At 46.6% G+C, this 26,760-nt stretch overlaps 2 protein-coding genes across 9 annotated transcripts in view; both read right to left on the bottom strand.

Annotated features, from left to right (window-relative positions):
* Positions 1-3,569: 3,569 nt before the first annotated feature.
* On the bottom strand, positions 3,570-22,295 carry LOC101700639 (adhesion G protein-coupled receptor F4). The gene is given in 11 exon segments (XM_004847139.3): positions 3,570-4,307; positions 6,721-6,777; positions 7,746-7,759; positions 7,762-7,804; positions 8,240-8,281; positions 10,197-11,573; positions 12,319-12,570; positions 13,704-13,855; positions 16,019-16,073; positions 16,903-17,011; positions 22,050-22,295. Coding segments are annotated over 10 exon segments (2,097 nt in total). The 5' UTR covers positions 22,055-22,295; the 3' UTR covers positions 3,570-4,307; positions 6,721-6,729.
* Positions 22,296-22,327: 32 nt separating this feature from the next.
* The window catches only part of LOC101700993 (putative adhesion G protein-coupled receptor F2P), a 31,568-nt gene continuing 27,135 nt past the window's right edge, over positions 22,328-26,760 (bottom strand). For 6 of the 8 annotated variants that reach the window (XM_021259697.2, XM_021259700.2, XM_087184655.1 and 3 more), the window contains 2 exons: positions 26,529-26,603; positions 22,328-25,521 (listed from right to left, as the gene is read on the bottom strand). In XM_021259697.2, the coding sequence (XP_021115356.1) occupies positions 26,556-26,603 (48 nt within the window). In that variant the 3' untranslated portion in view covers positions 22,328-25,521; positions 26,529-26,555. The remainder of the gene's footprint in view (positions 25,522-26,528; positions 26,604-26,760) is intronic. The other 2 variants (XM_087184653.1, XM_087184656.1) reach the window with 1 other exon arrangement.

Raw genomic sequence — 26,760 nt, 5'->3', positions numbered from 1 at the left:
TTCCAGAAGGAATATGGAAACCCAGTTCCAACAACTGAGGCACATGACCAAGAAAAAATAAGCTTAATTAGATATTGAACCAGCTGAGATGAAATTGAATCAGGAGTAGATCTAGATCCCAAGGCAAAGTTGATTCTGAAGCTAAAATGACATCACCTTGGCTGGAGAGAAATGTTTCTCTAGGGTCTAGAGTTGAAGAGGATCCTTACATATTGATGATCTTTGTTATATATTCTGATTAAAATATAAAATAATAAATAAGCTCATTTCAACACTACTGTGGAGGACTTTATTTAAGAGACAAGGTCTCACTCTGTTTCCCTATCTGGCCATGAATTTCTGGGCTCAAGCGCTCCTGCCTCAGCCTCCCCAGTAGCTGAGACCAGAGGTACACACCCCTGAACCCACTGTGTCTTTATTTTAGGCCTCTTTACTTCCTCCCTTTGGTGGTGGGGTATGTAGCAGCAGTGACGAGTGAGAATGGAAGTCTCATTCCCAGATGTCTGCAAAGGAAGCTAATGCTGGCCTGAACCTCCTTCCCCAGGATAACCCCAAAGGGAGCATGGAACTACTCAATCCTTGGGTGACTGGAACTAGGATGAACAAAGCAGCAGATCCAAGAGGCTAAGTAACTTGCCCAAGTCACCCACTACAATGTGGAAGGAACAGATGGAAAATTCATCTGTCTGTCCCCACGTCCTGGCTTATTCCCATGGCCCATGGTGCTTATATAAGAGCATTGCAATCCCAGCCCTAACCTGCACCCACCTTCCCCAAGTTCCCAGGGCCCAGAGATGTGGATGTTCCCTATCATTATTCCCCAACGTCATACCTCATTATGTGTCCATGCAAATACCTTTGTACCATACAGCAGGACAATTCTCTTCTGTACACACCTGCTCGTTTCCTGTGTGGGGTGTTCCCACATTCTTCATTTTTTTATCAACTAAAATCTCTCCTGTCCCAACTCATCATACCCTGCACTGAGAACTCCTGAAATTTAGCCACTTCCTCCTGGGAAGTGTGAGAAATGGGCAGATGTGAGTTCCACCCTCTGCCAGACTTTTTTGGTGGCATTGCACATTGACTGCCTCCCAAAGCTTCTGTAGCTCCTCCTAAACCAGTTCCCCACCCCTGGGCTGACTGCTATCTCCTGAAAAGCTGGCTTGGCAAAGAAACACCTTGTAAATTTGCCCCTTCTGATTGTAATTCAGACTTTCAGCCATGCCTCCTAAGGGAACACAAGGAGGTGGGAAGAGATGACCAAATTCACCTGGCTACAGTGTGCAGCTGGAAATGGACTTCTTAGTAAAAGGCCAGGTGGGGCCACATCTATCAAGGTACTAACTTGTGCACAGAGATGACAATAGACAGGAAGAAGAAATTCCTGAGAGGAAAGTGTGTCTTCAAGCTGAGCCTCCTGGACACCGGGGTTAGAGCAAGAGAGTTATCCAAGGTGCTGGGCAGTGCCCTTGTAACAAATGTCCCCTCTGCCCCACCCTCCACCTTTCCCTGCCTGGCTTGATTTGATTAGTCAGTTTTCTCCCAAACATAAAGTAGTGTGGTTCTGTTTACCATCTTGGCTCTGGCCCATTGGAGCAAGCCCAACTTCACCAGGGGTTCTAGGCTTTCTAATCTGACAAATTTTACCTGCAGTGAATGCAGCTCCCTGCTTGGGTTCGGTTGTTCTTTTCCCAGTTCCCCACAGCTCCTTCTCTGATCTCATTTCCCTTCCTGAAGTTCTAACCTCTCCTCCCTTCATCTCTTCTCACGTTCTTTGGAGCCACTGGGCCCAGCCTGGGTCACACTTGTCTGGTCCCATGATCCCTCGGAGCTCCTGGCCACATCTGTGTCTCAGATCATTCATGGCACCAAGCCTGTGGATAGAACTTCCACACACTGACATTGTTTTACGGTGTGTCATTTCTTCCACGAATGGATTTTGGGTCACAACCAAAGACATAAAAAAAATTTTTTTTCTCCACCTGTACCCTTCAAAGTAGAGGCATATAGCAAGAAGTCAACAAATATTTACTTAAAATTACCAAGCAAGAATTCTTTTTCTCTTTGTCCTGTCACCTAGGAAGTTTTGTTTGTGTTTTTCCATCAAGGCCAAATTGAATCAGAATCTCTGGGGATGCATGGCAGGCTCTGTTTTTGGAAGTGTTCCAGGTGATTTAGAGTTAATGTTAGGATTAGGGTTCGAACTCAGTGTGTTGTTAAGAATTGCTGCCCCTTGTGGCAGCTCCATGACACATGGTCAGGTTTCTTCTTTTGAGAACCAGAATTTGTCCTAACTGGATGGATAGATTTGCAAATAATTTGAACGTAACATGCATTTCATGTTTGCTTACATGTGTCAGCTACAGGAAACATTAGGTGAATGGAGAAAAAATACTCATCCATGGGCCAAGCCACGAAGGAAAACACAAAGTGTATACTTTGACCAAAACCCTAGCACATAGAGTGTGGCATGCACGTGAACTTCAAACACCTGCCGACTGCCTCAGTTTACCCCTTGTAAGCCACACCCACCCTCTGCTGGCTGCAGCTTTCTGGTGATTTTCTAACAAGTTGCAACCTTTTTGACAGACACAAGAGCGAACTTCAAGTCCTTATCACATTCACCGCAGTATTTACGTATTTCTTAGCCCTTGACATGAGTCAAACTGAGTTGCCCTTTTTATTAGTAACCCAACAAATCTTGGCATATTTTATCCCTGGGTCTTTTTCCTCATAAGCTCTGTGGTTTCCACTGCTGATTTTGTACAGCAAGGTGATGCTTGGAAAAGCTGTGTTGTGTAGTTGCAGAGCCAAGAGCCCTGAGCGCAGTACTTCTGCTAACGTGGGCTGAAAAGATGGAGCATGTGGGAAAAGAGAAAGGAAACTAAATAGGATTAGCATAGCAGATTATAAATTTAACCAAGAAAATCCACTGAAATCAAGGCCATTATTTGGCTTAGAATCACATAATACTCTGAGATTTCTGGATCGAGAGAAATGAAAGTCGTTTTCCCAGTATCAAGAGTCAGGAAGGAAATATAGATTAATAAATGAATGCTTGTGAAGTTCCATAAGTCTGGAAACTAAACTAATGTCTCTCCTCTGAGCACCTTATTTTCATAATGTCAGAAGGGAATACCAGACAGTTGACTGACATTTTTCATCCTTTGAATCTTACTATTTGGATAGGAACCTATGCTTCTCTTGTTCCTAACCCAATACTAAATGTTTGACTGCAGCCCTGCAAAGAGGGGCTCAGTGAGTTTTTTGTTTGTTTAGTGAAAAGTGGGGACTGCGTGGTTTTTATGGTTTCAGCCTTGATCAATTGTTCTACCCCCACCCACATGGCCAGCTTCAGTCCTCATGAATATCTCACTGTTTAAGGCCAAACTGGCAGAGAGCCTCTGAAAGACGGTCCAGGTGGTGTCCTTTACCAAAACTCCCAGGCCCCACTCGGGAGCCCATGGCAGAAGAACCCCCCAGGGTCTGGCAGGACTGGTGGAGGGGGGCGTGGTAACAGGTTTGGCACCCCAAATGTGAGGCCCCATTCCAGAAGCCCATGTCGAATGAACACACACATATGTTGTGAAAGGTAAATTTATTCATTTTTATTTCTAAAATAACCAGAAAAAAAATATATATATATATAGTGGTTTAAAAAGACACACACACACACGTGTGTGTGCAGATACACACAAACAGTTATACCTACAGGAATATTTTGCCTGTTTCACAAGGTTAAGATCCTAAAAGCTAAATTATTTTACTCGAGCTCTAAAATAGAATAAAGTAATAAATATATTGCCTTCTGTTCCCCATCTTAGGAAACCTACTGTGAATAAACTGCCTCCAAATAGATTCAGTGTTTCTCCTGCCAGCTGGCCCTTGTGTCCCGACCCTCAACCCAACCCCTGAAACTGGACGTGACCTATTCCCAAACACCAGGGCGCATGCAGAGGGAGGGATGAGGGGACAGCAGGGTCACAGCAACCTTGGGAGTAAAAGAGACCCAGCCTCCATGGAGGCTACCGCAGGCTTTGTAGGTCCATGCCTGATCTTGACGAGGAGAGAGGAGCCAAGGCCTGCTGGTCACGGGCAGGTCCACAGGTCAGCAGAGCCTTGTTATTACGCCTAGTCCTCAGATGTCATCCTCACTGTGCGCGTCGTGAGGTGTCACTCCCAGCAGGAGGAGGAGGACGTCCTCCATGGAAGCACAGCAGTCACCTCTCTCCAGCCTTCCTCCCACATGCTACTTCTCCTGGAGCTCACCTGTTCCCCAGGACCAGGCATCGGAGGATGGGCACCTGGGCAGAAGGGTTGGAACACCTGTTGGTAGTAAGAGCTGACATCCGACAACTTAGCTCCAGCTAGGCCCTGCTCTGGGGCTCTCGTGGGTCCGCTCACTTAATCCTGAAACCCCCAGGAGGTCGTGCAGCCTTCACCCTACACCTAAAAGAGGGAAAAGGCTCTGAGCCATGGTAGGGATCTGCGCTCCAGCCTGGCTTCTGTGCCCTCTGCTTCCCCATGCTGCCTCTGACCCTGAACTGGTGCCCACAGCCCCCTCTCCTCTCCCCGGGCCGGATGTGGCCTCCAGAAGAACTCTCTCTAAATTCACAATCCCACAGCACACCCTGTTGCTCCCCTGGGATCGCTGCTCAGCCATCTCACTGTCACTGTAGAGTGCACTGATCCTGCATCGTCTCCCGTGAATTTCAGGTGCCAACAAGTGGATGAAGGTGTTCCAGAGGGACAGGAGCCTTCCTGGTGTCCCTGACCACCCTAGGTGATACAGCCTGAGTCTCACTGAATCATTACCTTCTTATGGGCAGCAGTAGGCTCCCCAGGAATGAGAACACCGCTCCAAGATGGGATCCTCCTATCAACATCTACTGAATCTGGCGCCCCACTGTCCGTCACCCTGGGACCATGTGGCAGGCCTATTTGGGTCCTGTCTGAGGTCATCAAGACAAAGGGCACCTATAGTGAAAGCCTCCTTTCAGTGGGAGCCCAGCTCCAGTCCCCACACTGTCTCTCCTCCTGGGAATTCAACTCCTCCCGAGACCCTGCTTTTGTCTTCTGGCAGAAGAAATGAACACAGCCTTCTCCCCATGGGTGACCCTGGAGCCCCTCTTCCTGAGAGACCCCTGAGCCACTCTCTCTCAACCCTGGGCTTTGTAGATCATCTGCTATCCTGTCCCTGTACGCCTGAAGGGTCTCCTGCCCAGTCTTCCACGATGCCGACTATGGGTACAGAGCCCTCTGATACTCTCAGGGGTGTCCAGATGTAAAACCACCAACCCCATTCCTGAGGAAATTCAGTAGGAATAGGGCCATGGAATCCCCTCAGTTCACCACCCACCTGGTAGTTCCGGAGCAGAAACTGACAGAGAACAGTGTGGAGAGGACTCTGCTAGGAGTGCACCCCCCTCCTCCCTCTCTCCTGAGACTCATCCAGCCTATTGTTCATTAACCTCTCCAGCTTCAGGGGTAGTGTAGTCCCTGATTTGGCTTCTACTGGTTTTTTCTAGTTTTTACCATGGCTGACCACACACACCCAACCAGCTGGAAAGAAGGTCTCCACCATGCACCTCTCTAGAGCAGCTGGGCCAGGTATCCCCAGGAGGATGGCTCAGGCCACCTGGCCGTGTGACAACCCTAAGGCAGACCTTGGTAGAAAGGCCAGCTGTGTGCTTTAATAGGTTGTCTGAAGGAGTGGCTCACTTAGTGTCAAACCACAAATGTCATCGTGATGTCCCTCCATGGGGGAACCCTACAGGATGGGAAACACTAAGAAGCTATGGGAGCTGTCCTTTGTAAGTCCTACTGTAGAAACCCAGTGAGCACGCTTACTTAAGGTTACCATGCCAGCATTTTTCTCCTCTCGTCTCCCGAACCCCACACACACCAGTCAGTGTAAATGACAGACCTCTCTTTTCCTCCCTCTCTCGGTCCCTCTTGCTCAGGGTCCCAGCCCAGCACAGGGTCAGGTTTACAAGACCTGGAACACAGGAGGTCCAAGTCACAGTGTTTGGGGTTCCATCAGATTGTTGGACCCCCTTACCCAATACTGAGCCTGACTCAGAAAGGGGAGGAATGTAAAAAGAGGAGAGGTGTTTAAAAAAAAAAATCTGATGCTCACCTATCCTGTGTGGAAAAGCCATGAAAACTCTCCAGGCAAAACATGCCCACGCCTGGTCCTCCCAGTCCACATTTACTGCCACCTTTCAGGCTTCCGGCTGCCATTCTGAGACTCAGTCTCCCCTCCATGGCTGCCTAACAGCTGCTTCCCCCTGGTCTCAGGATTGGGCACCCCCAGCCCTTCCTTAGGGAGAGGCAGGCCTACTCCTCTGTCTTTCAATCGGTCAAGTCTTCTTTCTCCATGGTGGGGCTAAGCACCCCAGTGGCTCACAAGGTAGAATTAGTATGTGTGGCCAGGGCAGACCTTGGAGTGTGTCCCACACCATTCTCCCACAGACAGCAGGAAGTGCTGGTCTGCTTCAGTCTAGCCAAGCAAGCTCAGGCGACAGGTCTTAAGGAAAACGCACACAAGCTCATTGTGTTCTGGGCACTCATTTCTGCTTTCTGAAAGATGAGTTCCCTGTCCCCTCTACCTCCTCCACCCCCAGCTCACGTGGTGGCAGTGGGGCACTCACAGGGAGCCCGAGGGGTTGAGTACAACTTGCAAGTGAAGTTTCTCCTTGAGTTTTGAATACTCACATTTTGTCCTCAATGAGTCATTAACTTAGATCCATTGGTTAAATTTAATGGCGCATTCTAAATGGGGAAGAGGAATAGAGCACACAATGAGCAGTGGTACTGACAGAAAAGAATGTGTATTTATACACATGCATAGCCTGCCTAGAGATAAATAAACACGAGGAAATAAAGATATAAAGAGAAACTGACACTAGCTACAAAAACCTAAATGATCATATTTCACTAAATGTAACCTTATAAGCTATGTGATTACTTTTATGTTTTGTTAAGGAGAAGAAAAAAAGAAGCAAAACTTGCCAGTTAAACCATGATATGTTTCATTGATTGTAGGATACATTCCAATTTAAGAAATGTTAAAATATGAAGAAAATGCCTAGGTTAAAATTGATGAACTGTGGTGCTAAAAGTCACACTGAGTCCTGACTAACCCAGAATGCTGGTTCTCAATGTATCCAGGCTGTTTGTTTGTTGCCAAGGAAGTAGTTCTTAGGAAAAGCTATTGGTTGAAAAATAACTTCTAATTAATACAGAAATGTAGGCAATTTTGGTTGGTGGCTTAAAAGGCAAGTAACTGGGTCAAAAGTCTTCTTCAAGATTTATAAATACATGAATTTTCCAAACCAAGAAATTGTGCTTTACCAGAAAGAATTTTGCACAAGGAGAGTGGAGAGAAGTTTTAATGACAGTTGTTTCTCGCTTTGATTCTGCCCCTGATTAGCTGCGTGACCTTGAGTACATCCTGTAAATGCTGTGGGCCTTAACTGCCTTTTGTGTCACATCAGTGGGTCCAAATGTCAAGTTCAAATAAACTCAATATGCAAAATTCCCTCAAAGAGCATATTCCTGGGACTTCCAATTTCAGCAGGATATTTTAAATTTATAAGATGCAGAAAAGAACAAATGGAGCGTGCCCTGTTGATTCCCTTTGCTGACGAATCCTGACTACTAAGCAGCAGTAGTGATCTCTGCATAGTTAAGGAAGAAGACCTTGGATCCCCAGTGCTGTGCCTGAGTGGACGGCTTACCTCTGCTGCCCTGGGCTCCCCCTCAGCGAAGATATCCGCATCCTCAAGGCATGTCTTATCTGAAAAGCAGTAACAGAGAGCATGACCTCACAGTATCTCCAGGGGTCCCCAGGCTCAGACTCATGCCCTGAGACCTTGGGACCAGTGACCCTGGCAAAACCAACGTCAGAAGGCGTAGCGTACACCTCCAAATAATGAGAGCTGAGCAAAAGTTAGGGTGCAATGATAACAAGAGTTAGGGTGAAGATGAAGACTGTGGTCGTGGTTCTATTCTTTTCCCCAATGAGACCTACAAAGCCCATGGAAGACCTGATGAGCAAAACACAAGAGAACAGAGCTCTCTTCTTTCCTCCTCCCACCAGATGCGCTGAACTAAACCTCACAACCCCAACTGCCCTGGACCATGCTCTCCCATCCAAACTGCCTCATCCAATCCTCCTGCTTCTTCCAGCCACATGGAAATCATCGCAATGAATGAAGCAAATTCAAATTACCTTGTGATCCATGATGGTCCCAAACAGCAAGATGAAGAAACCCTGGAGTAAAATGCAACAGAATCATGAGGGACAGCTTTGCAAGCAGTATCCTGGCTGTTACATGAACACCAGTCTTGCAGATAACTTCTGGAGAAGTGATTGGATATTAGAAACCTATCTGCATGGATGAAGGTAGGGATTTCCTTTGAGTCACCCCCCTTGGGTGAGGGTCACCCTCACAGAAGTGCACGAGAGGAGTGCTGATGTTCAGAATAAAGTTGTCAACCTTGTTAAATCTTTTTACATTCTTCCCAAATATTGAAGTAGCTGTTGTTACTCATGGCTACAGTTATACACAACATGGAAGCTAGTAATTCAAAATCACAGGCATGGAAGTTATCTTAAGAAATAAGCTGGAATTAATTGATATTCAGTATATATGCAACCACGGGCTCTGGGTTGGAGAGAGAAGGTTCTACATAAGAGAAAAAGAAAGCTTTAAAGACCTGGGAAGCCAGGAGGATCTCCTCACCACCCAAGGATAGTTTCATGGTGAAGAAACACTAACAAGATGTGAGTTACAGGGAAAGCTTGCTGAGAAAAGAGGATTGTACACAATTAAAAGTACTGAGTATTTTTCTTTTTTCCAGAAAAAAAAAGAGAAACACATATAATCTGAAAAAAGAAATACAGAACAAATTTTCTTGCAGTTTAACTAAATTGCAAAGTAAGAAAGAAGGTAAATTCATTAGTTTCTACAGTAACTTCAAGAGTGGGAAAAGCTTTTGATTTTCCAAAAAAAAATTGACATCAAATGTTTCTCTTTAAGGCAATGCAATAGGAAGAGCAAAACCAATGTCCTCTATAGTTACGAAAGAATTATGAGTAAATTGTGTGTGACATGAGTTGTTACTTCCTTAAAGTCTGTTTTATCTTCTGTATCTTGCCTTTAGGTAGAGTAATAATGACGTGTTAATAGAGATATTGTGCTGCTTTATCAAGTAGTTGTGTGTATATAATTTAAGGCAGTGGTCAGAATATTTTTTCTGAAAAGAAGCAGACAGTAAATATTTTACTGTCTCTGCGGCTGTACAGTCTGCCACAGTGACTCCAATGTGGCATTGTAGCTCAGCAGCAGACAGAGGGAAATGCAAGGAAATGAGCACGTCTGTGACCCTAAGAGCTTATTTACAAAAACAGGCAGCAGGTCACAGTTTGCCAGCCCCTGATTAAAAGCATAACTAAGACTGTGGACCTGCCAAATGTTCTATTACTCATAGGTATAGAAAGCAATTTGGCTAATGATAGCTTTTCAAAAGTACAAGTTTAGTAGCAAGAAAGAGTAAAACAACTTTTGGATGGACAATCTCACCAAATCAAGTATGTGAGGTGGAGGGGGAAGACAACAGAGATCATTTTAGAGTCATATCTTTATTTTACAAATGAGAAGCTTGGAGCCCAGAGAAAAGTAACCTACCCAAGACCACGACAAGGTCTATTTCTATTGATAACAAATTACATTTATTTCACAGGGAATAACAGGGAAGAGGCATGAGATTTTCTGACTGGTTAATATTCAAAGTGATTGCCAACAGCCCTTTCCTCATACTATAGAAAATGGATATTTCACCGAGGGCCCAAACCACTGGAAAAAGATAAAATTGTGCTTATTTTAAAGCATAACACAAGAGTAGTTTCATGCCCTGCTGGCCAGTAAAGAGCCCTCTAAAAGAGAAGGTTATCTTCTGACACTGAAATTTTGGAGGGATACAGGCAGACTTGGGAAGAGAGAAGGAAGGCGAGTCCCACGCAACAAGCCTGATCAACCAAATCCAATTTGACAATCCATGGGGTGAGAAAGGCCACAGCTTAAGAAACGGGAGGAAATAGCAAGAACATTTTGTGTTCTATACCTTTAAGTGGTAGCGATTTTTGTTGTCTACAGAATCACACAGAATTTGCTTGTGGGGCTTACCTGGAAAGCATTGAGCAGGGCAAAGATGATATGGAAAATCAAGAATGTTCCTTCGATGAGAGTGGCTATTCCAAACCCCCAGGTCAGCCCCAGCAGCGGAGTGAGGATTACAACATTTTTGCTGATCCTCATAATTATGGCCATATCCTGAGAGTTGGAACTGCCAATAGAAGGTCTCTGTGTGTTGAAAGCAACAACAAAGACCACAGCAAGATTTACGGCCACGATGACCAAGGCTGGGATGGCAAAAGCAAACAGGGCTTTGCTTGTGTCCCAGTTCAGCCAGCACACGTCCTGTCTCACGTAGCTTTTCTCTGGCTCTGTGATAGCAACTGTGGTGGCAGCGATGATCAAGGGGCACCCGTAGCCAATGCCAAAGCCAATGGCTATCATGCGGGACTTCATCATCCTCCGGAAAACCACCAGGATTCCATAGAGGATGAGCAGTGCCTTAAAGAACATCCAGAAGAACAGAGAGAGGTAGAAAAAGTGGCTGAAGAATGTCACAGCAACACACCAGTTGTAGCCCTTGGCCTTGACATCAAAGTTGGAGCCAATGATGAACCACGCATTAGCAGCCAAGAGGGACACTGCTATGTTCACGAGGCATACATGCCTCATGTGTGACATCTCTGTCACAGCCACACGGGGCCAAACCATGGCTTCAATGATCAGACAGAGAACCAAGCTGAGGATGGAGATGCTGAGGCCGATGCAAGTAATGTAGTCCAGGACTTTGTCCGCCACCAACATCGGGGACATCAGGATGGAAAAAGACCTCACTGTGCTGGTGCAGTTACAGTGGCATTGCACCATGTTCCTGGCATCCAATGTGGTTTTGCACACTGTCTTATCCCACGCACTTTTCCTGGAGTGCCAGCCAACACACTGCGCCTTGCCATTCTGGGATTTATTGATTTTCTCAAAGGTCAGTAGGATTTCTCTCAGCCTTTCAGGCAACACTACTGACAGAACCAGACCATTGAGGGGCCTAGACAGACTCCCATTTGGTGAGTGGGTCTCTTTCAGAATGGCTCCCAGAGTGGGGAACGCAATCCCAACGACTTGGGATGTACTTGGCAGTTTCCAAAGCTCCTGCCGGGGAATTTCTACCATTCCTGAGATACCTTCTGTGCTGTTATTCACACTCATGGAGAAATTGAGACATTTCCCTGAGGTATTGTGATTGATGTGAAAGCCTTTGGTCTGAATGAAGAGCTCATCCACAATGTCCTCAGATTCATTATTGATTTGGAGTTGCCTGGCAAAGGAATTCACTGAGTGCAATAAATCTGAGCTGGCTTTCTTGTCAGGAACAAAAGTCCAATTCGCAAGGGCTGCTGGATTGAGGATGTGGTTGGCCACTTTACTGTAGCTCTGCAAGGGAGAGAAGTCCAGTATTACACAAAAGCAATTTCTAAAATCAAATTTCTGAAGATCTAATTATCTGATCTTCTTTCAGATTCCCAGTGCTTTCGAATTTCACATTAGTAAGGCATCACATGGGGAAGGAGAGTAAAAGATTGCCTGCTTTCTTACTGGGCCAAAGGCAGCATTTCGAATCTACAGGGTCTGGCACCCACACTTCCCATGAGATATGTAGAGTGGCAGCGGGTTCTGTGACTATGTAAGTCTGAGAAATGCCACACACTGCATCCATACCTCCCTCTCTGCTATATCAAGTACATTCCCTAACACACCACAGGCTCTAAAATGTCATTCTGTAAGGAAAGCTGCAGGACTCTGTTTACCTAGTCCTTCCTACAACCTCAGTGCCTTAGATCTCCCTTTAAAAAATAGAACCTCCATTTTTTCCCCATTCCTAGCTCTCCCTTCATACCCATTAACACCTCTCAGAACAGTTACATTCTACAGAAGACAGTTTGGAAATACTAGTGTAGATTCAGTCTTGCTTATAGTCAGCAGCATGGGTTAAAAATATTCTACCTTATTGAGAACTTCCAACAGTAGAATGAATCAATATGCAAAAATTGAACAGCAAAGCCTGCTGCTGCTATTATGGTTGTTGTTATTTTTACCCTAAAAAATACATTTGAAACTATAAAAGGACAAGTTTAAAAAAAAAATATTGTCAGTGTGTAATGAAGTTAATTAAAAGTACCTTCATTTTCTCCCGAGTTACTTTATCGGACAAGTGTGTAGAAATATTTCTTAATAACTCCACTATAAATGCAATATTTCCAGATGTGGCTTCTGATGACTTCACAGGATTAATTATACAGGCAAAGTCGAGGGGACAGTTCTTAAGGATCCCTTTAGTGATGGTCTCCATGGGCTCTGGAGCTTGGAGGTCAAGAATGTGCAGAGGTATTGATGCCGATGCTAAGAAAAGGCGTGAAGCATCGTTTGAGTCCTGTTTGAAAAAAATTTTCATTCAGAAATGACTGAGTACCTAACATATGTCAGACTTAAGGAACTAAAGGCACCAGCAATCCACGTGCAGACACCTATGGAGACGCACATGGTTCTAATGGGGTGCAGAGCCCAAGGCTGAGAAGCAGAGAGCCAGGTGTGCAGGGATTCCACCCAAATCCCCACTGAGATCAGACCCTGAACTTTCTTATTTCAATCTTCTCTCAGGACAGTGGCTTCTACTCAACATTGTGATAACTGGTCGATTTTCCAGAGATGTGGGGAAAGAGGAGCCACCTGGAATTTCATAGGAGAGCCATTCTTAGGGGTTGGTGGTTCAAATACCAAAGGCTAAGGAATTGCAATGGTGACTTTTAAATTCACTATCTAGAAGTTACTCGTTCATTTCCTGAGACTTTTCCCTGGATTCCTCACAATGTGACCCTGAATAAGGCAAAGCAGGAATTTATCTCCTCTAACTCATGTTTGGACACCACATAATCACAAGGATGGTGCTCACTTCAGCAGCACATATACTAAAATCACAAGGATGTTGACAAAGCTGATGTCAAAATTGCAGGAAACACAGACCTCTGTGTGCTTCAGTATGATTGCAAGGAAAATGGGAAGAAATGGTTGCTATGTGGAACGAGAGATATAAAAGATTTTAATTTTAACTGAGATGTATGGTATTCATTGAATTTCTATTCATTCTAGATCATGCATCTCTTCTTTCTTTTGATCAAGGGATTGAAAGCATTAGAAAAAGATACCAACTTTAATTTAATTCTAGACACATTCAGTTGACCAACTGATTAACACAAGAGGCAAACAAATCCACTTTTAAAGCTAAAACTTAACCTCTAAGCAGTTGTTTGCACTATAGTATAAATAAGTTTCAGATCTTTTAGGAGAAAATAATTCTGAGAGGGAGAAATAATGAAAGCTGGGAGAAGGACGAGTCCCTGAGATTTGGGGTTAGGGAAAAAGGACAAGATACAAAGTTAAGCCACTCTGTAAATTTTCCTAAATCCATGCCTGAAACTTATTGTCTTGCTGAACAGATGACATTAAAAATGTGTTCACCACCTCATGGGGGATTAGCTCTTATCCAGTAATATGTAAATGCACCACCTTGAAAAGAGTCTCCACAGAAAGGCTTGTACACGTTTCCGTCGATTTTTGCCACATTTTTTGGTTACATCTATATCCAATTTCTCCCCAGAAGGGCTTAGCACAGGGGTGGCTGCAGTTGGAGGAAGTGGTGCACAGCCCTTGGCATTTCTCTGAAAGGGAACAACAAGCAGTGAGAGGCCCGATTAGCATCTCCACATGCTGATGATGAATCTACTTCCTTCTGGGATTCGGATCCCTTCCCAGCAAAGGTGACATTGAACTGGGGCCACTGCAAGGAGTAAAAAGCTGCCAGCCACCTGTGAGGCTGTCCTCTGGCACATGAGCAGCACGTGGAAGGGCACTGGCTCCTTGGGGAGGGAAGGACACCCCCATCCCTCTCCCAGGATGGAGGGAGAGCAGGGTGGCCCCTAAAGAACCCTGTGCTGCACTAACCAGGGGGCCCTGAAGACAGAACTGGGCTTGCAGTAAAAGGTACTTGACAAGAGCAGTAACCATCTCCACACAGAACTATACAAACGGAGTTGCCAGGTGAAATGCAGGAGACCCACTTAAATGTTAATTTTACTTTCAGATACAGTCAATTCTTATTAGCCCCAGGAATTATGTTCTGTAAGTCACAATGAACACTGAATTAGCAATTTCTGAGCCAGTGCTCCTGGGGAACATGAAGTGAGATTCCTGCCAGTTTCTGTTCACGTTTTCATCATCAACTGATCATTGCAGAACCTAGTTTTATTCATGTTACTATTGGCAGGCAACTTGTTTAATCTATACTGTTGCTTTACATGTAACACGCATGTCGTGGTGCTGTAGCAGAACTGGAACAAGGAGGCAGGCATGGCCTTGTCCAGCCTCAGCTGGGAACACGTGTGTGGACATCTCTGACCACGTCTGGGAATGTTCATATGAACACTAAGAATATTGGTTTAGAGGTTACAAGGAAATGTCAGTGAAGAGCCAAATCTGCAAATACAGAATCTGCATATGACAGTGGATTGCAAATGTTCAGATGAACACGGACTCATTTCCAGCATGCACAGGATCCAAGCAGTAGCACTCTACTCATTGTTTATCTGAAATTAGATTTAACCCATTATCCTATATTTTTACCTGCTAAGTATGACAACTCTAGCTGGAGAGTAAATCCTTTCAGCTTCGTGGGTCACAGAGATCTCTGTCATACCTACTGAATATTATGGAAGCAGCCAAAGGTGCCATGCAGATGGCGGATACAGCTGTGTCCCAATAACACGTCATATTTACAAGCACTGGTGTTGGGTCAGATTTGACCTGTAGGTGAAGCCTGGATTAGCAGGAGCAGTGAAGACTCCAGAAGAATTGTCTTAGGACAGTGGCTGTGCATGGAAAGGAGTTCTGGCTGAGAGAAGGCTAATGAGGTGACCAGAGGCTGAGGGCTCAGCAGAGCTGTTATGGCTGGGACAGCTCTGAGTATGGCTCAGTTTCTTAGGAAAGAAAATGAAAACGAATGTGTTTGCATCTTTCCTGACATCTACCAAGTATCCCGGTTTTTACAACTTAGCTAACCAGTGTAGTTCTTACTTTTTCATGGATTTGATCAGAAATGATGCCACAGTGTCCTTACAAATATTTAATGAGATAGCATCTTGCACAATATTTAGAACGGGGTTGTCATAAAGGCCCAACACATGTTAGTTGTCTTTCTCTCCTGTTTCCAACTTCCTATCTAGATAGAGATATACTTGCTGCCAAAATTATGCCTGGCCACTGCTGTGCAGAATCCAGCTATCCCTACAATTTGCGTGACAGCCACAGATTTTACCCTGCTATTCCTAATGATTACATTGCTGTTTACCTCTCACTTCTGAAGAGTGACGGGTCTCACACCATGGTGTCCATCATGCATTGTTTCATAGACCTCAGCACCAGAGCATTGAGTACATTTAAGCACCCTCAAAATACCTTGGAAGGAAGTTAAATGAATCTTGTCCTCTTTCCTGTTCTGCCTGCTGTTAGCCCATTAGTTTGAACATATTTATTTTCCCTTTGGGTTTGAAAATGGACCTTTGTCTACGATTTTAGAGCACACATGAATATTGGTCATCTTGTTTCATTGACTATGCCATTGATGATGGTTTCTCTTTTTCAGATAAACATCCTTTTGATGATGGTTTCATTGTCAAAAAATCTATCCATACTGGTAAACACGGAGAACTTACAAGTCATTATTCAGCTGGAAAGCCTTTGGTCTAGGGATATCCTTGCAGTACCAGTGTCCTTGCTTTCCCCTGCCCTATCCCCAAAGGGATGAAGACCATTCTATAGCCACATACCTTCCATCTGTCCAGTCTTGAGTTTCTCTGCAGAGCTGTGAGGTTTATCTCCCTCCTGAAAAACAAATTCCCAAAGACTCTCTTTACTGTGGGATTCCTCCCTCATCTCAACTCTGAAGCTCTGTGCAAACATGAAGAGAAAACATGTTCAGGACCAGGAAGGAAGCTGCAGCTGCTCAGCTAGGGGTCCTGCAGGAACTCACTAAATGAAACATTAGTGAGAGCACACACACTGCCCTCCGGTGACAGAGACCCCCCCTGGGCTCTGAAGGTCAAGTTAGTGCAGCAGGTAAGTCTTTAAGCAAGTTTTAGGCATCCAAGCAGAACACCAAGGTGACAATTGTACCTCCAAGCTGCTCTCTGATTACATAAACTGTAAAGGTAGAAGGAAGACAGCTAACCTTGTCCTCTGGGTACTGTATGTCCTCAGAGGGAAGAAATGGATAGAAACCAGAAAGAGTCACTGGTTGCAATAATAGAATCACAAATCTTTTATACCTGTAAAGGGTTATAAATATTATCTTCAAAATAAACAGTAATTATACAAAGACATTAAGAGTCATGAACTGAAACAACTCGTGTAACTAGTGACAAGCACAATTAAGATGTAAATCTGAATTGCTCTATGCCCAGGCTAGGCTCCTCTCACCAGCTGCCATCTACGTTTCCTGTGCAATAAAAATAATTATTTTACTAGTGGTCCCTGGCCAAATCCCTGCCACTTCTCAACTTTCTGTTGTTGTTTCTTTCTTTAGAAAGATACTGCCAGCAAGAGTATAATTGCAGTCATTTGAAATTTTACTTTAAAAGATGCGTTATTTATCAGCAATCTAGCCATCAAGGTGAAAGCAGACACTTCTTACCTAGGGACAGATTAAACTTACTTTGATGTGAATCTTGGGTCGATAGTGGGAACATTCTGTGACCAGAAAAAACACATAACAGCAAATTATGGTGGCCTGGGACTTCATTTTCACACCTGGGGATTTTAGCCTGCAATAGAGAAGAAAATGGAAGCAGCTGAAGTTGGTAACGTCACACAACCCAGGCACTTCGCAGCAGCTCACCAGCCACTCAGCAAGGGCACTCGATCTGTCCACACCGAAACAACCTACCCCAGGGAAAGACGCCAGTACCTGTTTCCAACCCAGTTCAGATGTGAAAAAGAAAATCCCTCAGCTGTTGACCAGGCCACAGTAGAAGACAGGAATGGTGGGGAAACCAGGAAAAACATATGTCCAACGAAGCATCGTTCCTTATTCGCCAAACCTTCAGTTTCTTTAATAGTGACATCTATCAGAGCTTTCTATTTGTCAATCACTATTCTAAGCATTCATGTAATCTATGAAGGGAGATACTATTACTTTCTTCATTTTATCCACAGGGTAACTAAGGCACGGGGTTGAGCAACTATCAAACTGGTGCATATTTACATCTGACCCTGACCTGTATAATTATACACTACTCATTTACCAAGCACTTGTAGCCAGTAGCAAAAGTTGAAGACAATATGACAGAAGCAAAACTTAACAGTGAGAGTACTGTATTCACTGACTTAAATCTTCTTTGACTTTGGAAACTCTCCTTTATTTACAGTAAATAAACAGTGTAAGTTCGGTTTCTACTGTATGTGAGCAGAGCCTCTTGCCCTAACCTGGGAATATGTGGAGCACTGGTCCCACGGAAGACAGAGGTATTTCATGACCAACCACCATCCCAGCCTCCTCCTGTCACAACACATACAGGCGCATGCACACCTCAAAGTTCTGATCATTCCTGTAGTTGAGAGAAAGTTTTGCCCAGGTTTTACCAAAGGTACTCAATCATCAAAAATGCTTTGGGGAATTTAAAGCTGCTGCTCCATAAAAATGGGATATTTTGGAGGGAAAAGCATCAGTCTACCCAGACTCAGACTCCCTGCCCCGTGCTGGTCCCTGTGCAAGGGTCCACGGGGGCTCCTGAGTCATTCACACCAAAGCATGGGGAGAACACAGGGAGAGGAGGACAGATTCAGAAACAGAAAACAAATCAGAAGGGAAAACCAAATGCAGAACTCTGCCCAAGGTCATTGGTGGCAAGGAGGTATACAGAGAGTTAGTTGCCATTTGTAAACAACTCCTTCCAGTTTCCATGTCAGTCCCACTTCAGCGATAGCAAGCAGCTAAGCTAGCAGCATGGCAGCTTCTCAAGACCAACAAAAGCAATCAAAACCTGCCCCAATCCCTCGCCTGCAGCCATTTTTCTCTGAACACCCTTCCCCACTACCAACCACTTGTGCTTTTCACATGAAATAAACAGCAATTCCAGGCTGCTGAGTGAAGCCGGCCACCCTCCTCTAACTTGCTGATCACAAGAAAGACAAAGTAACTGTGCTGGCTTCTGAGGCTTGAAGGGAAATGTAGCCACATCCAGTCATCAGTGGGTGTGTCCCAGGAACCAGGACGCAGCAGTTGGCCCCTCCTGCCCCAGGCGTGAGCCCTAACAGCAGAGGGTCCACAGTGCCACCACCAATGCCCTTAACCCAGAGCCACACTGGGGAGCAGACAAAACATCAGCTGGCCTCAGCCAGGAGGAAAGTACCTGCTTCTCTGTCCTCCACACCCCACAGGAACACACATAGGAGCTCTATGAACATTCACTGGATGTGAGCATGAAAAATGAGTGGAAAAAAAGTGCATGACGTGTGAAGAGCCCTGTGTGGTGTGTGCAATGTTTCTCTCAAAATCATCTTTTTAAAAACTCTTTTCTATCTTATTCTGCCAGGTGAGCATGCAGATACCCATTGGTATCCATGAGGTGATGGTTCCAAGATGCTTTACAGACACCAAAATCTGCCTGTATTCAAGTTCCTGATCTAAAACAGGCCTGGTATTTGCATACAATCCTTGCACATCTTCCCCAGACTCTAAGTCACCCTAGACTGCTTATAACAACTAATGCAGGCAAATGCATGGTAAATAATTGTGCTCTATTGTTTAGCCAACAGTGACAAAAAGTCCATGTGTCCAGTACAGACAGTTTTTTTCCTGAATGTTTCGCTCCATGGTTGGTTGAATCCACGGATGGGGAACCCACAGGTGCAGAAGGCCAAGAGATTAGCAACTCTAGATAAATTTTGGAATCTGGTGATTTAAGCAGAAAAGCTCCCTAATACTAAGCCCACTATGAAGCTCCTCTTTGTTACACTACCTGGGCCTTGTGTGAATATGGAGTGTGAGATCCTACCTTGGTTAAATAACAAATAAAGCCATGCTAAAGGAAGAAGGAAGGAAGGAATAAAAAGGAAGGAAGGAAGAAAAGAAGGAAGGGGGGAGGTGAAGGAGAAGGGAAGAGATTGGAAGCGATGAAAAGAAGGAAGGAAAGAAGGAAAGGAGGGAGGGCAGAGAGACTGCCATGCTGATGGGCCCTGCCTGCCATAGGCATGGGCAGGTTGTGACTGTGTATGTGTCTGTCTACACTACTCAAGTCAGAAGTCACAAGACACTGTCCCCTCACACACCTGGAAGACCCGCTGCTCCTGGACACCATCCGCCACGTGGCCTCTGCTGTCTTGTACTACAGCTGCAATTCTGACTGAGTTGGACTCAGAGCTCCAGTCAGCCCACCTGGCCCTGGAGCTTTCTCCCATGTGAACCAGGTGGGGTTGTGGCAATGACTCAACAGACAGAGGAACTCCCAACCTGCCTAAGCACGCAGCCCAGGGCTGCCCCTAGGGCTTCCACAGAAAACAGGAACAGTTCAGTCCAGCAGCCAGTTGCGCACGTCCTGATGAGAGTGGACTGGATGGTACAACCCAAGTGAGCACTTCCCCAGCTGACGGGAAGGCCATCCCACAGCGTGTCACCGGCCTGGTCACTCACCTAGCTCCCCTCAGCCAGTTCCATCATCGGCTGGAAACCACCAGTCTAGAATGGTCAGCTGTGAGCAAGGAGCGTGTTCTGTCTACGCATGCTCTGTCCCCTTATACCCAACTCCATAATCAAAGCCTGGCTCTTCCTGTATCCTCAGCCTGACAAGGGGACATGGCTTGCCTGGAGGATGTCACACCACCTCTTGCCTTGACCTCCCTTCGCTTCCCCCACACCCTACGGATGAGGATAACTGGCCTCACTGACCACCATCACCCTCCCTGGCTATCTAGCAGCCACTTCACTTCAACATGGGTGCAGCTCCATCAGCACCATGCTGCTGCCTTGCTCTGCCACTTCACATGCTGTTGCCACCTCTTTGAAGAAGAGTAGGGGAGCCTGGGATGGCTAAACCAGGGAGGGAGGGATCTGGGCCCACTGTGGACATCTCCCATCTCCAACCTCCCTGAACCCAGGTTAGTCGTGATGAACACAGGTAGCCTTCCAGAAGAGTCCCCGGTTTCAGCCCTGCCATTTTTCCCAGAGAGGGGACAGCTGTCAATCAAACAGCTCAACTCCCCCCCACACACACCAGTGAATCCCCACCATGACAGCTGAAGCTATCCCTGATGTTCCTAACCTTTGCTTGGACCAATCACAGGACTTCAATTGGACCAATCAACAGGACTAAATTTGAACCAATCACAGGCCTGCAGCTGCTATATAAGCAGTACTCCTCTCACACTTCTTGAGTTAGTCTAGGAGGGCTCCATTCAGTGTGCCAACCACCTGTGCTGCAGCACAGACCCTGTTAAAATAAAGACGTGTTTAGTGGTCCTGTAAATCTGCTCATGATTTATTTCCCATGTAGTGTGGCCCTAAAAGGTCCTGTAAATCTACTCAGGATTTTGATCTTGAGAAGTATGGGCTACTCTTGAGAGTAGTCATCTCAAAAGATAGAGCAATAAACACTAGGGGCTGTTAGCCCTGAAGAGCTCCAAAGACCAGCAAACAGTGAAGATCAAAGCAGAGACAGCACCCAAGAGTGTCAACCTACAACATCTACCATAAGCCAGCAACAGATGGCAGTGGCCAGCAGTGACCAGGAGCCTGCTGTGGCAGTTGTTGGTATCCAACATTACACAGCATTGTCTGAATGTCAGGGCCACTCACAGAGCTGCACTTTGCCAATTCATGATCTCCATCTGAATGGAGCAAAAGAACCCTCAACTGGTTGGCAATACATCTGCTCTGGGAGTGTAACTAACTCTGGTCCCAACATCACGTAGCTAGAGGAGCTGCTGATGTACTTAAGCCCCAACATCTCCCGACCTCCACAGTACGGTCTATTCAGGCACTCTTGGTGTGGATAGCATCACACAGAGCCTTAGAGGAAAACAAGACATAAGGTCCATTGGAATCAGAAACATCTCTGCCTTGGTTATTTTTTCTGACTTCCAGCCAATAATTTCATATCTCAGTATCTCTCCTGAATTTGAGTCAGAAGCCAATTATTTTTTCAGTACCGGGGATCAAACTCAGGACCTTGAACTTGCGAGGCAGGCGCTGTGCCACTGAGCTAAATCCCCAGCCCAGAAGCCAAATTTTGATAGGTCTGAAGAATGACAGAATCTCAGTGTTAGCAGACATCTCACCAATTACCTTGACACTTAGGTAGGATTCAAGAAACTGATAGACCTGGCAGTCACTCTGCTCCATGAAGAAACTCACTGAGCCCTGACACTGGAGAAAATGGCTGTGATGGAACATGCAGTGGTCCAAAAATCATCTTCAAGCTCTGAGGCTCCCAGGCCTTCACACAGCACTCTGTCAGCCACTCCAAAGCAGGAGATATAACTTTGCAAAAGGTTTTAACAGTGCCTGGATGAATTTTGTTTTCAGTTGCTATAAAGAGAGTTTCTCTAGATCACTAAAAGAAGAAACTACTAAAAAGTATCCTAGCGTTGCATTCAGCCTGAAGGAAAGGCACCGGAATTCGTCAGGAGGGGACAATAAGGGACAGTGAGTCTCACTGCCTGACCAGATGTTTTCTACAGGGCCAAATCCTGCAGAATCAAGCTTTCCAGAAGATTCCATGGTAAGTTACCTACAGTCCCCACCCTGAAATAGAGCAAAAGCACTCTTTCCTCATCAGAAGGAGTGCTGGTGAGCCATGTACTCACGGCATCTGGAAGCAGGTCTAGCAGCCCAGAGGTGGAAAATCACCCTGCAGGAAGGTGGGTGCTGAGCCCCCCACATCCTGGCCCACCATCACGTGTGTCCACACTGGTGCCCCTCAGTCCCCTCAGGGGCCAGAACCCCGCTTCTCCATCCTCGGAAGGGACTTTCGAACCTGCCAGCTGCTGTGAGCAGCCTGACAACCACCCCAGCGTGGAGACTGGAAGCTGTGATTCACCACTGTGCGTCTGTCAAGCTCACCCAGGAGAAATTACAGGTTTCTCTTGTCTGGAGCAAGCCCGTCAATGTGAGTCACTTGTTTGTCCTTCAGGTCTACATCTTTATCTCAGCTGATCACCTGAGGCTGTTGCACCCAGGGTTGGTGCAACTCCAGCGAGGGAGACAGACGCAAGGCTGCACTGCTCCATTTGCATCCAAGTGAAAGGTTGTCCTGCATGTTCCCTGTGCCCACGTTGAACTTGGAGACAACTCCCTGAGAAACTGACCAGGAAGCTGTGATCTAATGTCTACCTGGGCTACAGAGGGATTTCTGCTTCACTTTTTTAATGACTAGGCCAGGCATTCTCCCTGAGCCTCTACATAGCTCTGGGAAACTCAGACTCAGGAGAGAACACAGTCCCCATATGTGGGAAGCTTCGCAGAAAATGACATCAGACAGGGCAGCAGTTTGAATTGTCCTGCTCACCCCCAAATACCCCACCCATCCTAGCGCTGGTGTCTCCTGCTTACAGGTTTCCCTCTGAAGACCTGCATGCCCTACGTAGATGTTACCAGGAAAATGCTGACAAGCAAGAGAAGTAGGGAGAGGTGGCTGTGTTGCACAATCTCCAGCAATGAAGGTCAAGAAGGCAGTGTCTGAGGAAAGGGCTTGGCTCCATTTAGGTCACTCTCAGGGTAAGGCTAGGTCACTGGGATTTGGAAAAGCCAGACCAAGTGGTTGTGCAACCAGAGGACTTTATTGAACACATCCAATGAACGGATTCTGCATACGAGGCACCTTGTGGTGTAAACACACAAAGAAAGGTAACGAACAGAAGGCACAGCCCTGGTCCTTAAGGTATGCTATGTTATCCAGGAGAGAAAATATAGGAAGGCAAAAAGACCAAAGGAAACAGACAATATGGCAAATAAATACCGATGTAACGTGAGGGCCACAGATTACAAACAGCATGACAACTGGGTGTGGAGAATGGGTGCTTCTGGCTGCGCCTACCAGGGAGGGCTTCCTGGAGCAAGCAAGAGGGGAGGCCTGGCTGGGCAATGCATAATGAGCAGTGCCCGGGGTGTGTGCCCTGCCTTCCTGTGAAGGGGGCCCTTGTGCAACCAGGGCAATCTTGGACAAAATGCTCATTCCATGGGACACTGCAGATTTCGCTGGTTGGTAAACCCTAACGTTGAACACACCAAACCAGATGCCTAGCTCTTTTGATGAGAAGTCAGTTAACCCATTCCTGTGAGGATATCTATATCCAAACCCATGAAAAGGACCGTGTGTGTGTATTTGCATGTGTCTGTGTCTGTGTGTGTGTCAGGGGGTGTTCATAGGTACACTAGTAAAAATATAACTAACATTTTAATGAGGAATTATTACTGGCCAAGTACTGTCCTAAACACTTTACCCACATTGATTCATTTAATCTTTCCAACAATCCTGTGAGGTAGACTCTGTTATGATCAGCCTATAAAAGAGAAACCCCAAGACTAGAAAATTTAAACGACTCTCCCAACAACAGCCAACAGCAACTGCCTATAAGTCTGCCTTCGACACTGTTGGGAGCAGTTCCCCTGGGCCCCAACCCCGCCACTTCCCTGGGAGCCATCAGAGGCCCCTCTGGCTACTGAGGGTCAGCAGAGTCAGCCTGACCCAGCAGTTGCTTTAGGGTGGTGCAGAGTGGGTTGGGGCTGTGGGCGTGAAGGTACGGCTTCTTCAAGGTGTTTCCTGTCGGCAGCCTGGGCCTCCCTTGTTAGCAGGGAGCCTCGCTGGGGCATCCCCCATCCTACTTGGGGGAATGAGTAGACCAGAGCTCTGAGATTTCCACCCAGCACGGACACCGAGCAGGTCCTCCCTGTCCGTCTCAATGCTCACCCTACAGTGGGACAACTGGTCCCCTCTGGAAGGCTTATCCAGACGCGTGATCCCCTCACCGCTCACTTGCCCAGACCCCGCACTCACTGCCGGGTCTGGCTTTGTGCGAGTGCCCCTTCTCTGTGCCCACATGGGAGACCTGTGAGTGAGCTGGTGGATGGCAGGTTGAGCCCACTCTTGGGCTCCATTTGGGAACGACACTGTTGTCCCAATGTGGGTGACACCTTTGGAATGATAACTCATGTCCCCGGCAGGGCATCTCCCCACCTTCTGATTGCTTTCTTTATTGTACCTTTGCCTTCTCAAACTTCCCTACTTAGAAAAAGATCCTGTGTAGAAAAAGATTCTGTGTAGAAAAAGACACAGAGAGAGAGGAAGAGGCCCTGCCCATCCACAGAGGGACCTCAGTTTCCCTTGGGGCATATGGCATCTCAGTGGGGCCATTAGGGTTCTCCCCTGCCCTGTGACTTTATCTCCCAGCTCCCTGCAGCGGCAGCCACTGTGTATGACTCTGTAAGTGGCTTTGGCCCTCAGCATGGTTCTCCATCTGGTGACACCTGCTTTGAATGCCGGATTGTTCACAGGCACAGCTATGAAAATGAGTAGCTTTGCACCTGAAACACAATATTTCCCCTTCCCCATCCTGGGCATCAAACACATATTGTTGGTTTCAGAAGTGTGGGCAGAATGCTTCCAGGGGCACATGGCCTGGGAGAGCCAAGAGGAGCAGAATGTTTCCTCCTCCGCTCAGCTATTGATTAGCTGTGACTCACATCTCGGGGTTTTCATCTCCTTAAGACAAAATAGGCATTTTTTCAGGTTCCAAGTCTGTATGGTTTGCACACGGCTTGTGGTCAAGGACATGGTGTCTGAGCCCAAACCATCAGCAGAACTTTGACAGAGTGGAAGACATGGGCAGTTGGCTTCTATCATAAAAAGAGCCAGCAGTGACCTACTTAGTCCACCTGACTCTCAATTCTTCATGCCTATTCATGAGCCTCTCCCTCCAAAAGCCACAGAATCCAGCTGGGTGACATCTCAGGCCACCTCGGCCAAAGATAAGCCTGAGCTTCTTCCTGAGGATGAAGGAGACCCTCGGTGTGGAGGCGGAGGCACTGAGGTGACCCTGATCCTGCTCTTGGGAAAGGTCCACTCTGTCTCTGATCAGACACCCAGGGTAATGTAGTTATTTACAGGTGATGGGCAGGGAACGTTCGGTGGCCTCTATCCTCGCGAACCTCTCCCTTTCCACTACTCCACAGTGGAGCAGGAAGGCAGGAGTTGGCGTGCTCCTCCTGCAGGTGCTGCCATTCTCGGGTGAGCGACCTCATTGGGACAGGAAATACAGCATTAGTGGACAGCAGTTGCACCTGGAGGTTAGAAGCATGAGACAGTCTGTCATGAGCAATGAACCCATATCCTCCCTTGGAGCCAGGGACCAGGCGTGTTCTGTTGCCTGCACACACTGAGCTACAGACCCATCTTTCTCTTCCTTTTCTGTGCAGCTCCTCTCGAGAAAGGTCTGGATCTCTACACAAGACCCTGACCCGCTGCAGAAGCCTCCAAAGGTTGCAGAGTCCGACTTCAAGGTGAGCAGTAGGCTCCCTGCAAACCCAAGCGCCTGTCTCTGCCTCTGTGTGTGAATCAGACCTACGTGCTCTTCATGCCCTCTGCTGAGTCCCACAGTCCTCTGAGGTCCCTCCATCCTCAGCCTGCCTGCACCTCCCTATCCCTGTGAGTTTCCTAGGAGGTCAGTGTCCCCATGTGTGCCTCCCTTCCAAGCCGGGTCCCCATGGCCCTTGGTCTGTGTGTACTCTTTTCCCCCCTGAGCACCCTTCTCTAACTCTGTCTCTCTGTGTGCCTCTGTCTCAAAAGACTGGACCTCCATTTTCTCACAAACATTGTTTGCCATGTCTTGATCTTCTAAGGGCAGAGGAGAGATGGGCTGCCATGGGAAACTGGAGGAGTGGCCATCAAAGGCTTGAGGTCAGAACCTTGGGAAGGAAGCTGGCGCGGAGACAGAGAGGGAACTGCTGGGAAGAGCAGATGCCTCTGTGTGGCCTCTTATGCCCAGGCAAACTCAGGCACCTTCTCAGACATGCCTGTTTCCTCTGCCAGATCATCCAAAGGACACTGTGGCTCAGGAAAGAAAAGATGGAATAGGAGAATCCTTTCCATCAGAAAAAAATAATTTATTTTCTGCAGTGCTGGGGATGGAGCTCTGGCCCTGCCACTCGCTAAGCAAGAGCTCAGTCACAGCTCTACCTTTGGCCCCCAGGAAAAATCAGTTCTAACTATAGTTACTCAGGTAATGACTTGGGAAAGAAATGGCATCTGTGTAGCACACACACAAAGACCTCCTCTCATGTCCACTCACCTCCAAGTCGGGCTGCAGAGAGGGCTCTTAGCTCGGCCTTTTGGTGGGGTGGCGGGAGAAATCAGAAGAAAGGTTCTGTAGGAGGCAAAGGGAAACTGCGTTACTGCTGTGAGTCTGCTGCCAAAGGCCACAAGGACTACACGGTCCCCTGGAGAACCACGATCTGCAGAGATGGATTTTACCCTTCACCGTGATCACAGCTTTAGAAGCACTGAGAACACAGGAGGGACTG

The sequence above is a fragment of the Heterocephalus glaber genome, unplaced genomic scaffold (assembly GCF_053883595.1).
Source record: "Heterocephalus glaber isolate CG9 unplaced genomic scaffold, H.glaber_assembly_v1.0 deba00001497, whole genome shotgun sequence".
In the NCBI taxonomy this organism is placed as follows: Eukaryota; Metazoa; Chordata; class Mammalia; order Rodentia; family Bathyergidae; genus Heterocephalus; species Heterocephalus glaber.
Note: the sequence above shows the minus strand (reverse complement) of the source record. Positions and strands in the feature narration are given on the sequence as shown.